The 14,467-nt window shown below is 34.2% G+C and overlaps 2 protein-coding genes across 2 annotated transcripts in view; both read right to left on the reverse strand.

The window, feature by feature from the left end:
- Nucleotides 1-14,467, reverse strand: part of LOC143244423 (uncharacterized) — a 98,225-nt gene that overhangs the window by 20,031 nt on the left and 63,727 nt on the right. The gene's annotated exons all lie outside the window — the stretch shown is intronic.
- Nucleotides 2,158-5,498, reverse strand: LOC143244420 (uncharacterized). The gene is made up of 2 exons (XM_076489038.1): nt 5,367-5,498; nt 2,158-3,961 (listed from the first exon to the last, which is right to left on the reverse strand). The coding sequence occupies exons 1-2, from the start codon at nt 5,376-5,378 to the stop codon at nt 2,627-2,629; spliced, it is 1,347 nt and encodes a 448-aa protein (XP_076345153.1). The 5' UTR covers nt 5,379-5,498; the 3' UTR covers nt 2,158-2,626.

Below are 14,467 nucleotides of genomic sequence, written 5' to 3' on the forward strand. Positions count from 1 at the left end.
ACATATTTTATATAAAATGTGTTATATAAGTAGAAAAAGAAGGCTATAGAAACATCCTACATATTTTATAGAAAATATGTTCTTTGACTAGGAAAGAAGGGTTACAGATACAAAATACGTGCTTTAAAAATATTTTGTATAACTAGAAAATGAAAGCTACAGAAACAGTCTACGTCTTTTACACAAAATATGTTCTTTAACTAGAAAAGAAATTCTTCACAAACCAAATACATTCCTTAAAAATGTGTTGTATAACTAGAAAATAAACGCTACAGAAACAGTCTACATCTTTTATAGAAAATATGTAGTATAACTAGAAAGGGATGGCTACACAACTAGCCTACATCTTTTATAGGAAAATGTTGTATAACTAGAAAAGGAAGGCTAGAGATAGCCTATAGGATAAAAAAGTATGTTGTAGAGTTAAAAAAGGAAGGCTACAGAAACAGTCTTTATCTTTTATTGAAAATAAATTCCATAACTAGAAAAGGAAAGCTATACAAACAGCCTACATCTTTTATAGAAGATATGTTTTACAACTAGAAAAGGAAGTCTATAGAAACAACCTACAAATTTTATAGAAAGTATATCATATTACTAGAAAAGGAAGGCTACAGAAACAGCCTACATCTTTTATTGAAAATATGCTGTATAACTAGAAAAGGAATGCTGTAAAAACAACCTATATCTTTTATAGGAAATGCGTTGAATATCGAGAAAAATAAATAAAAGTTGGGATGGTAAGACTATAGAAACAGCCTACATCATTTATAGAAAGTTGTATAATTAGAAAAGGAAGGCTGTAGAAACAGCCTACATCTTTTTATAGAAAATGTGTTTTGTATCTAGAGAGGGAAATCAGAATGAGGAGAAAAGGCTAATTACCTCAGGCTGTATAAATAAAGAGGGAAATCAGAATCAGAAAAAGAAAGATATAAAAGAAGATTACAGCTATTAAAGAAACTGCGTTTATAACTAGAGAGGTGAGAGAGAATCAGGACAGGAAGGCTATAGAAACTGTGTTGTATAACGAGAGGTGAGAGAAAATCAGGACAGGAAGGCTATAGAAACTGTTTTGTATAACTACAGAGGTGAGAGAGAATCAGGACAGGAAGGCTATAGAAACTGTGTTGTATAACAAGAGAGGTGAGAGAGAATCAGGACAGGAATGCTATAGAAACAGCCTTTAGCTTTTTCATAAAATGTATCGTATAAGTCGAAACGGAAACCAAAATCAGGACAGTAAGGTTAAAGAATCGGTACAGTAAGGTTAAAGAATCAGCCGATATCTTTTACAAAACGTGTGTGTGATATCTATGAAATAAAATAAGAAACATTATAGAGAAATAGTTTTGACGTACGTTGGATCGAGAGGTTTATTAAGTAGAATCACGATATAATTTTTCTGCAACGAAAATCTCCTTGGAATCGTATTCAACTCTCGCATGAACAAGATTTTTAATGACAACAAAGTGTGGTTCTTTACACAATGAACTGTTTGTGGGGAGTCTAAGATAGATCTCTGTGATGTAGTTCTCCACAATTCCACTTATGAAAGTTCAAAGTCGTTTTTTTTTTTAAGTTCAATGATGCTGAATTTGTAAGAAATACATTTTATTGTGTGAAAGTTGGAACTATGAACTAACAGAAGTGTGTATGTTAAGTGAACGTGCGCACGTGTGAAATCTCTGTGTGTTTGCTGATTTGTTTGTATTTAAGGGCAAAGCTACACAATGGACTATCTGCGGTCTGTCCACCCCTAGTATTAAATCCCGGTTTCCAACATTGTAATTTCGCATACATTCCGCTCTGCCACCAGGGAACACTTTATGTGGCTGTTAACCATATAGTTATACATTTCTTTACATGGCTGGTTGTTTGAGAGTAAAGCCACATCAGGCAATCAGATATGTTTGCCACAAGGAATGGAACCATTGTAATTCCGTAAATATACCGCTGTTCTACGGGAGGTCGCATATTTTTTACGTTTTATTTTGTTTTTTAAACTGATGTAACTCAGTGTGTGCTGAGTCAAACATGGAAAAATCGGTTACTCAGGAAAAAATAAATAAAATATTGGAAAAACAACAACAAATATTTATTTACGGAAACAAAGATAATGACAGTAAACAAAAAACTGTTTATACCAACAGATTCAAGTATTTTGTTTATCCACATGTTTGTAATAAATACGTATTATTATTCTACAGACTTTTAAATACATTAAGGCGATTGGTGGATTGGATGTGAAGTATGACGAAATCATATTTCCGGAAATACGTCACTAGGAAACTATGTCACAATTGCTTGTGTCTGAAAGGTATGTGAAGGAAATCGTACACTGTTTTTATATCACAATGTAATTTATTGTTTAAAAACAACGTTATCACTTTAACAATGAGCAAAATATAAGCTATTAGCATTCGGAAACGTTTTCTTTCTTCTTTAGAGAGTGAATGATCGAGTAAGTTCATATTCTATTTCCCGACGACAGGTAATATAGTTCACTAATTTTGATCAAAGTGAAACTAGACAGTGACTCGATTCCCATGTCTTTTTATTTCACTGCAGCTGTTTGGTGAATTATCCTGGGTGTCTGTTATATTATATGCCTTATCTGAATTAACTAGTGATAGATAGGATAGAGGTAAGGTAAGCCATGTACATAAATTTTAGACGGAGCTGTCTCGTGAAGTGAACCATAGCGGAAACGCTCCGCACGGCTATAGGGTGGGGCCTGTTGATAGGATGGGTAATTTTTTCTGTCTGGGTAACGGCTGTAGACTAGGGCAATTTTACTATTTGGGTAACGGTTATAGGCTGGGGTACTTTTGTTGTCTAGGTATCGGCTATAGGCTGGGGTACTTTTGTTGTCTAGGTAACTGCTATAGGCTGGGGCACTTTTGTTGTCTAGGTAACTGCTATAGGCTGGGGCACTTTTGTTGGCTGGGACACGGCTATATGTCGGGGACTGTTTATAGGCTGGTTCACGGCTATAGTCTGGGGTGCGTCCGTAACTCTGGTAATGGCTATAGTCTGGGGTGCGTCCATAACCCGGGTAATGGCTATAGGCTGAGGTGCGTCCATAACCTGGATAATGGCCATAGGTTGGGGTGCGTCCGTAACCCGGGTAATGGCCATAAGCTGAGGCACGATCATCGAACAGATAACGACCATCGACTGGGACGTAACCATCAACCAAGGTACGACCATCATCTGGTGTTTGACCATCAACTAAGGTACGATCATCGTCTGGTGTTTGACCATCAACTAAGGTACGACCATCGTCTGGTGTTTCACCATCAACTAAGGTACGACCATCGTCTGGTGTTTGACGATCAACATGGAAACGATCATCGAACAGGTAACGATCATCTACTGGAGGGGTTGGAGTGTGGTTGGAATCAGGATGATCGTCGTGAGCTCCAACTTTATTAGCAGACTCCTTTCTACTATGGTTACTACTAAGTTGTCCCTCGCGGCCGTAGCCAGATGCCTCCCGATGGTCATGTTTACCTTGGTCTTTTCGTCCATAACTCTTGTAAGCTTCCACATCACTTTTTCCAGAATCGTCACTGGAACCTTGTTTACTATCAATGTCACTCTTTTCTTTGTCGATATCGTGGAAAGATATCACCTTTTCGAAAACGTAAGCCTTTTGTAAACGGATACCACGAGATCTAACGTAGACATCCTTGCCTTTAAATTGGTCGCGAGATACGTTTTTGGAGCGAAAGGCGTCGGAATTTCTAAAAGCGGCATCTTTTTGCAGACCAGAAGATCCACCTTCTGAGCTTTCGTAATTAGAGCGATCGCTTAGGAAGGAGTTGCCTTTATTATCGAAAAGCTTACTCAAATAAGAGAAATCTTCATGTCCGTTGGCAGAATCTTTGTCATCGTAGCTGGCATCTCTTTCTTCACTAGCTAGCACCAGAGCAGTGAGAAAACTAACGAAGACAACCTTTAAAGAGAAACATATAAGGAAAGTAATATGACAGTTCTTTTGAAAAGCAATTGTAGAATTTTTAGTCTGAAAATAAACTCGTAGAAAATATCGATTTCGCTATCGGAAGATAAAGCCTAGACTACTGTCGAAAGAGTAAAGAAAGACACTTTTAAAGAAATAAACTTTGAATATAACATACCAAGATATAAAAGTCTCAATACATTGCTAAGCAAATATATATATATGTAATTTTCGAACAACATAATACTAAACTGCTTATCCCTCAGTGGCACAGCGATATGTTTGCGGACTTACAACGCTAGAAACAGGGTTACGATACCCTTAACTTCAAACAACCAAAGTCAACTGCTTTCCAGAGTTAGCCATGGTGCTATTTGGGTTTGTACGTTTATTAACTTAATTTTAGAGTGCACAGTTATCGATTCACTCCTCAGTATAAACTATTGTGATTGTTTATTGTTCTGTTGTGTTATGAATGAAAATACAACAGTTATACTAATTCTAAGCAATATCTTGAATACTTTCATGAGAACTGTTCCTGATTTATATATATAGCTTTGGAGACAACATTTTGTACGTCGTTTTGAGCTGTTCCATCCTTTCTGCGTAGTTTGGAGATGATGTATGTTTTTTTCAATTTCGCACAAAGCTACATGAGGCTTATCTGCGCTAGCCGTCCCTATTTAGTAGTGTAAGACTAGAGGAAGACAGCTAATTACACCCCTATCGCTAACACTTGGGCTACTCTTTTACTAACGAATGTGGGATTGACCGTCACATTATAACGATCCCACAGCTGAAAGGCCGATCATGTTTGGTGTGACAGGGATTCGAACCCACGACCTTCGAATTACGAGTCGAGCGCTCTAACGACCTGGCCATGCCGGGCCCTGGAGATATGTTGATGGACATTGTGTTAAGTTTTAGAAAGGCTGCTCCAGACTTCTATCTAATTTTGGAGACGGCGTTTCGCACTCTAATGAGTTTCTTAATTGCTGGTCCGGTCTTTTGTAGAGACATCGTTTCATACTCTGCTGAGTTTATTCATTGCTTTTTGTCTAGTTTTACATATGGTGTTTCAAACCCTGTGCTGAGTTTCATAAAGACTACTCCTGCCATCTTTCTGGTAATGGAGTCGACGTTTCAGACTCTGTGTTGAAATGTCGTTTCCACAGCTAAAAATCAGGAGCGGTCCTTACGAAACTGTTCAACGTGTGATGACTATTACGTTGTGGATTCTATTCTTGTCATTTATGATTCAGTCTCATTATACTCAGGCGAAATGTTACAGTTTCCCCTCGCCTTGACAGCAACCTGCAGAAACTTTACACTATACCCACCTGAAACTTCATGTGTTCGGCGTGCCTTGGTAACTGGAACCGACTTTCACCACACTCACCTGAAGCTTCATGCTTTGACGTTGCCTTGGTAACCTGTAATAAAATGCTGTGAACCTGAGAAATCTTCCTTTTATATCTGTAAGCCTGTTCAATACGAAAAGCTGGAAAGTAGAACACTGGGAGGAGAGGGGAAAAAAAAAAGTAAAAGTGAATTGTATGACCTTTTCTTGTTGAGACTGGTTTAATTTCACTAAAACTCCACCGCCCTTAATGTTCACGACGTAATATTCGGGCCACCACTCGGAGCAGACCACACCATGGCTATCAGTCACTGATGATATACCTTTTTCTACAAAGTGTGTTCTTGTTGGCGTTACTATGTCAAGTTCGTTAATTTTATCTGATAATTAGTGAAGTTTAATGACATAAAATAAATCTTGATTTTTTATTAGGTATAAAAATGTTGGTTCGTTTCTCAGTTTCGTAGAAAAACAAAATTAAAGACTGTTTGCCCATAGCTACCTATAATTTGGAGCTGACAGACTAGAAGAAAGGTGACTGACTAGTCAACAGCACCCACTGCCAAAACCTTTTGGCCACTTTTGCCGTTACTTCTACAGTACGTAAGCAACGAAAAGGTGGGAACACGCTTTTGTGGTAAAGGGTCACGAATCTTGAATCTTCGGATTCACAGTCTCAAACCCACTAATCACAAGGATTGTTTGTTTGTAATTAAGCACAAAGCTACATAATTGGGTATCTGTGCCTTGCCCACCACTGGTATCAGAACCAGGTTTCCAGTGTTGTGAGTCTACAGCCGTCCCTCTGTGCCACTGGGAGTGGGGTCAATCACGAAGAGAACAAGTATGAAAATAACATACATACAAAACAGGCACACACACATACATATATACATACAAAACAGGCACACACACGTACATACATTTTACATATACATATGAATGAAACAAAACATTTCAATTATTTTCAGTAGATTCTGAATGAAAGAAATGAAGTAAATAAAAATTAGTGTTATATGAGTGGTGTTCATGCACGGATGTGCTCGTCGGTCATGAAACGTTCGAGACATGAGTCAAGACTAACATAGATAATAGTATAAACGATTGGCGTTTCGGACGAAACTTGCGGGAATGAAACATCTGTAGCGGAATTTACAGTACGAAATCAGCAACAAAATCGTTTGAAACTCAGTTATTTTCCTTAAATAAAACAACAATGAACTTACCAGCTGCCTTTATTTTGCGTTTAACAGTTGTCTCTTTCTATATAGAATCAGTTATTTATCATTTATACAGAATCAGTTGTCTATCGTTCATACATAAAAAGTTGTTTGTCATTTATACAGAATAACTTTTTATCATTTATATAGTCAGTTGTCCATCATTTATAAAGAATAAGTTTTATCATTTATATAGAATCAGTTGTCCATCATTTATAAAGAATACGTTTTTATCATTTATAAAGAATACGTTTTTATCATTTACATAGAGTCTGAATAAGTCTGTCATTTACAAAGAATCAACTGTTCATTTTATATAGAAACAGTTGTCGACTTCGTACATACAGTATTTATATGTTACACTTGACATGGGTTCAAGAAAAAAATAACAAGCACTAATATTGACATATGTCATACGTACAGAAACAGCTGTTTCACATGATATATACTGTGTAGTAGAGACAGAAGCGGATAAGAGATATGAAATGTAAACTAACTTCAACAGTCTTTTCTATTTAGCATAAAACTTCTCAATTGATACACTTTGCACTATTAGCAAAGTCTGCAACGCTACAACAATACCAAAACACATAGTTACCATAAAAACTCTCTTACAAAACACCCCTATTGCAATTAATAACTAGCGAAATATAGTTATTATAATCAATATTTATTTCCATAATATATTAAAATCAAATAGCATACGTATTATTAATACTCTAAATTTTTTCCTTATATTTGCTAGGATATGACTGGTTGCAAGTCTCTCTCTTGATGGTACAGGTGTTCCGAATTCATATAAATGTCTTACAATACCATTAACTACAGGCGATAGTCCTATCTTAGAAATTCAAAATCCCTGATATGATTGCATGTCTGTGATCCGAATGTATGAATATTTTGTTTTGGAAAGAGGGAGTGGTGTTACTTTTCCTGGAACCGATCAGTTTTCGGTTGCATGACAATATCTACATAACTACCAAACAATGTCAAGATTTAGTTCTGATGTTGCTGAAGCTGTTTGAAACTTCACTTATTCGAAATCCTCCACATCTTCATAAATCTCATGGCTTAGAGACAAATATCTTCAGTATTTTTAGGTCTTGATGAAAATCATTTTTAATCTTTTTCGTTTGTTTTGAATTTCGCGCAAAGCTATACGAGGCCTATCTGCGCTAGCCGTCCCTAATTTAGCAGTGTAAGACCAGAAGAAAGGTAGCTAGTCATCATTACCCACCGCCAGTTCTTGGGCTACTCTTTTACCACCTAATAATGGGACTGGCCGGCACATTATAACGCCCCCACGACTGAAGGGGCGAGCATGTTTGGTGTGACGGCGATTCGGACCCGCGACCCTTGGATTACGAGTCGAGCGCCTTAATCACCTGACAACGCCGGGCCTTGTCACACATACACATTTAGATAACTACTGCTAAATTTGGGAAGGATAGCGCAGATAGCCTTCGTGTGGCTTTGCGCAAAATTAAAAAACAACTCATCATTCGGTCTCGTAATTAGCGTGTCTGGTTCAGCGTTCGCGTCTCGTTGCTGTTTACAGTTATTGAAAAACAACCATCAGAGATAGATTTGAAATTACATATAACTATATCATTATTCAGAAGACATTTTTGACAAGATTTATCCAAACATAATGGCAGACTTAGAGGGTATAAAACTTACATAATTAATAATAAATAATCTAAAATATGCAATTATGAATTATATTGAAGGTGGTATAACAAGTAAAAGACGAGTGGAATAGATTTTCTATTATTAGAACACATTTTTGGAAACTCACATTAGTGATCAAACTGAGTTGAAACTGTTGAATGTCAGCCACAAACACTTAAAAAACAAAACATAAGGTCCTCTCACTTGAATTTGTAGATTAAAATTTTTGAACACGCGCGCATTTTAGTTTTAAAAATTTGTAGGATTAAAGAATTGGAAAGTCGTTAGTTAAATCAGATATATACTTGACCAGTAATTATGTAAACCCTCCACAGATGGATCAGCCGTAAGTCTTTGGGCTTATATGAAGCACAATTTTCGATACTCGTGACTGGCACAGCAAATAGCCCGTTGTGGAGCTTTGCGCCTAGCAAATAAATAGCAAAACCTTAGGTAATTTCAAGAATCAGAATAAGGTATAACAATAGAATTCCAACCACGATATTTACCGTCGTCTTGTTTCGCTCGTTTCAGTACTCATCAGGTCGGTTTTGACACATCAAATTCGGTAGTAATCAGGAAAACACTATAAGAAGCTCTCGACTGAGCAAATTTCTTGATCTGCAATGAATATCACGAATATAGTGTGATTGTATACTAATGTTGTGCATTACCCTAATTCTTGAAAATCCCTAAAGAAATGAATAAACAATGTTGTGTTTAAAAATATTAAAGGCCTAACATTTATGTTTTATTATAAATATAATCAGTAAAAAATATTTACATTAATAGAATAAATCTCACAAAATACATTTAGCCTACTAGATACGCTACCTATATTTAAAAAACTGCTAGCATATTAGAAACACTACCTAGACCTAAAAAAACTGCTAGCGTATTAGATACACTACCTACATCTAAAAAAGTGCTAGTATATTAGATACATTACTAGACCTAAAATTCTGCTAACATATTCGATAAACTACCAAGATCTAGAAAAACTGCTAGCATATTAGAAACACTACCTAGACCTAAAAAAACTGCTAGCATATTAGATACACTACTAAATCTAAAATAACTCCTAGCATATTAGATACACTACTAGGTCTAAAAAACTGCTTGCATATTAGATACACTACCAAGTTCTAAAAAAACCGCTACCATATTAGATACACTACTAGGTCTAAAAAACCGCTAGCATATTAGATGCACTACAAAGATCTAAAAAAACTGCTAGCATATTAGAAACACTACCTAGACCTAAAAAAACTGCTAACATATTAGAAACACTACCTAGACCTAAAAAAAACTGCTTGCATATTAGATACACTACTAGATCTAAAAATTGCTAGCATGTTAGATACACTACCTGAATCTAAAAAATGCTAGCGTATTAGATACACCACCAAGATCTAAAAAACTGCTAGCATATTAGATACACTACCTAGACCTAAAATACTGCTAACATATTAAATACACTACCAAGATCTAAAAAACTGCTAGCATATTAGATGCACTACAAAGATCTAAAAAAACTGCTAGCATATTAGAAACACTACCTAGACCTAAAAAAACTGCTAACATATAAGAAACACTACCTAGATCTAAAAAAACTGCTTGCATATTAGATACACTACTAGATCTAAAAAATTGCTAGCATGTTAGATACATTACCTGAATCTAAAAAAATGCTAGCATATTAGATACACCACCAAGATCTAAAAAACTGCTAGCATATTAGATACACTACCTAGACCTAAAATACTGCTAACATATTAAATACACTACCAAGATCTAAAAAACTGCTAGCATATTAGATGCACTACAAAGATCTAAAAAAACTGCTAGCATATTAGCTACACTACCTAGATCTACAAAACTGCTAGCATATTAGATACACTACTAGATCTAAAACACTGCTAGTGTATTAGATACACTACTAGATCTAAAAAATTGCTAGCATGTTAGATACATTACCTGAATCTAAAAAAATGCTAGCATATTAGATACACTACTAAATCTAAAAAACTGCTAGCATATTAGATACACTACCAAGATCTAAAAAACTGCTAGCATATTAAATACACTACCAAGATCTAAAAAACTGCTAGCATATTAGAAACACTACCTAGACCTAAAAAACCTACATCTAAAAAATGCTAGCATATTAGATACACTACTAGGTATAAAAAACTGCTAGCATATTAAATACACTACCAAGATCTAAAAAACCGCTAGCATATTAGATACACTATTAGGTATAAAAAACTGCTAGCATATTAAATACACTACCAAGATCTAAAAAAACCGCTAGCATATTAGATACACTATCAAGATCTAAAAAAACCGCTAGCATATTAGATACACTACCTAGACCTAAAATACTGCTAACATATTAAATACACTACCAAGATCTAAAAAACTGCTAGCATATTAGATACACTACCAAGATCTAAAAAACTGCTAGCATATTAAATACACTACCAAGATCTAAAAAACTGCTAGCATATTAGAAACACTACCTAGACCTAAAACCTACATCTAAAAAAAAATGCTAGCATATTAGATACACTACTAGACCTAAAATTCTGCTAACATATTAGAAAAACTGCTATCATATTAGATACACTACTAGGTCTAAAAAACTGCTAGCATATTAAATACACTACCAAGATCTAAAAAAACCGCTAGCATATTAGATACACTACCAAGATCTAAAAAAACCGCTAGCGTATTAGATACACTACTAGATCTAAAAACCTACTAGCATATTAGATACACTACCTAAATCTAAAAAAATGCTATCATATTAGATACACTACCAAGATCTAAAAAACTGCTAGCATATTAGATACACTACCTAGACCTAAAATACTGCTAACATATTAGATACACTACCAAGATCTAAAGAAACTGCTAGTATATTAGATACACTACCAATATCTAAAAAACTGCTAGCATATGAAATACACTACTAGATCTAAAAATCTTCTAGCATATTAGATACACTACCTAGATTTAAAATATGCTAGCGTATTTGATACACTACCTAGATCTAAAAACTGCTAGCATATTAGATAAACTACCTAGATCTAGAAAAACTGCTAGCATATTAGATACACTACCAAGATCTAAAAAACTGCTAGCATATTAGCTACACTACCTAGATCTACAAAACTGCTAGCATATTAGATACACTACTAGATCTAAAACACTGCTAGTGTATTAGATAAACTACTAGATCTAAAAAACTACTAGCATATTAGATACACTACCTAAATCTAAAAAAATGCTATCATATTAGATACACTACCAAGATCTAAAAAACTGCTAGCATATTAGATACACTACTAGATCTAAAACACTGCTAGTGTATTAGATACACTACTAGATCTAAAAAACTACTAGCATATTAGATACACTACCTAAATCTAAAAAAAATGCTATCATATTAGATACACTACCAAGATCTAAAAAACTGCTAGCATATTAGAAACACTACTTAGACCTAAAAAAACCTACATCTAAAAAAATGCTACCATATTAGATACACTACTAGACCTAAAATTCTGCTAACATATTAGAAAAACTGCTAGCATATTAGATACACTACTAGGTCTAAAAAACTGCTAGCATATTAAATACACTACCAAGATCTAAAAAAACCGCTAGCATATTAGATACACTACCAAGATCCAAAAAAACCGCTAGCATATTAAATACACTACTAGATCTAAAAAACTACTAGCATATTAGATACACTACCTAAATCTAAAAAACTGCTAGCATATTAGATACACTACCTAGACCTAAAATACTGCTAACATATTAGATACACTACCAAGATCTAAAGAAACTGCTAGCATATTAGATACACTACCAATATCTAAAAAACTGCTAGCATATGAAATACACTACTAGATCTAAAAATCTTCTAGCATATTAGATACACTACCTAGATTTAAAATATGCTAGCGTATTAGATACACTACCTGAATCTAAAAAATGCTAGCGTATTAGATACACCACCAAGATCTAAAAAACTGCTAGAATATTAGATACACTACCTAGACCTAAAATACTGCTAACATATTAAATACACTACCAAGATCTAAAAAACTGCTAGCATATTAGATGCACTACAAAGATCTAAAAAAACTGCTAGCATATTAGAAACACTACCTAGACCTAAAAAAACTGCTAACATATAAGAAACACTACCTAGATCTAAAAAAACTGCTTGCATATTAGATACACTACTAGATCTAAAAAATTGCTAGCATGTTAGATACATTACCTGAATCTAAAAAAATGCTAGCATATTAGATACACCACCAAGATCTAAAAAACTGCTAGCATATTAGATACACTACCTAGACCTAAAATACTGCTAACATATTAAATACACTACCAAGATCTAAAAACTGCTAGCATATTAGATGCACTACAAAGATCTAAAAAAACTGCTAGCATATTAGCTACACTACCTAGATCTACAAAACTGCTAGCATATTAGATACACTACTAGATCTAAAACACTGCTAGTGTATTAGATACACTACTAGATCTAAAAAATTGCTAGCATGTTAGATACATTACCTGAATCTAAAAAAATGCTAGCATATTAGATACACTACTAAATCTAAAACTGCTAGCATATTAGATACACTACCAAGATCTAAAAACTGCTAGCATATTAAATACACTACCAAGATCTAAAAACTGCTAGCATATTAGAAACACTACCTAGACCTAAAAAACCTACATCTAAAAAATGCTAGCATATTAGATACACTACTAGGTATAAAACTGCTAGCATATTAAATACACTACCAAGATCTAAAAAACTGCTAGCATATTAGATACACTATTAGGTATAAAAACTGCTAGCATATTAAATACACTACCAAGATCTAAAAAAAAACCGCTAGCATATTAGATACACTATCAAGATCTAAAAAAACCGCTAGCATATTAGATACACTACCTAGACCTAAAATACTGCTAACATATTAAATACACTACCAAGATCTAAAAACTGCTAGCATATTAGATACACTACCAAGATCTAAAAAACTGCTAGCATATTAAATACACTACCAAGATCTAAAAAACTGCTAGCATATTAGAAACACTACCTAGACCTAAAAAAACCTACATCTAAAAAAATGCTAGCATATTAGATACACTACTAGACCTAAAATTCTGCTAACATATTAGAAAAACTGCTATCATATTAGATACACTACTAGGTCTAAAAACTGCTAGCATATTAAATACACTACCAAGATCTAAAAAAAAGAGCCGCTAGCATATTAGATACACTACCAAGATCTAAAAAACCGCTAGCGTATTAGATACACTACTAGATCTAAAAACCTACTAGCATATTAGATACACTACCTAAATCTAAAAAAATGCTATCATATTAGATACACTACCAAGATCTAAAAAACTGCTAGCATATTAGATACACTACCTAGACCTAAAATACTGCTAACATATTAGATACACTACCAAGATCTAAAGAAACTGCTAGTATATTAGATACACTACCAATATCTAAAAAACTGCTAGCATATGAAATACACTACTAGATCTAAAAATCTTCTAGCATATTAGATACACTACCTAGATTTAAAATATGCTAGCGTATTTGATACACTACCTAGATCTAAAAAACTGCTAGCATATTAGATAAACTACCTAGATCTAGAAAAACTGCTAGCATATTAGATACACTACCAAGATCTAAAAAACTGCTAGCATATTAGCTACACTACCTAGATCTACAAAACTGCTAGCATATTAGATACACTACTAGATCTAAAACACTGCTAGTGTATTAGATAAACTACTAGATCTAAAAAACTACTAGCATATTAGATACACTACCTAAATCTAAAAAAATGCTATCATATTAGATACACTACCAAGATCTAAAAAACTGCTAGCATATTAGATACACTACTAGATCTAAAACACTGCTAGTGTATTAGATACACTACTAGATCTAAAAAACTACTAGCATATTAGATACACTACCTAAATCTAAAAAAATGCTATCATATTAGATACACTACCAAGATCTAAAAAACTGCTAGCATATTAGAAACACTACATAGACCTAAAAAAACCTACATCTAAAAAAATGCTACCATATTAGATACACTACTAGACCTAAAATTCTGCTAACATATTAGAAAAACTGCTAGCATATTAGATACACTACTAGGTCTAAAAAACTGC

Source organism: Tachypleus tridentatus, chromosome 2 (genome assembly GCF_004210375.1).
Source record: "Tachypleus tridentatus isolate NWPU-2018 chromosome 2, ASM421037v1, whole genome shotgun sequence".
Lineage (NCBI taxonomy): Eukaryota > Metazoa > Arthropoda > Merostomata > Xiphosura > Limulidae > Tachypleus > Tachypleus tridentatus.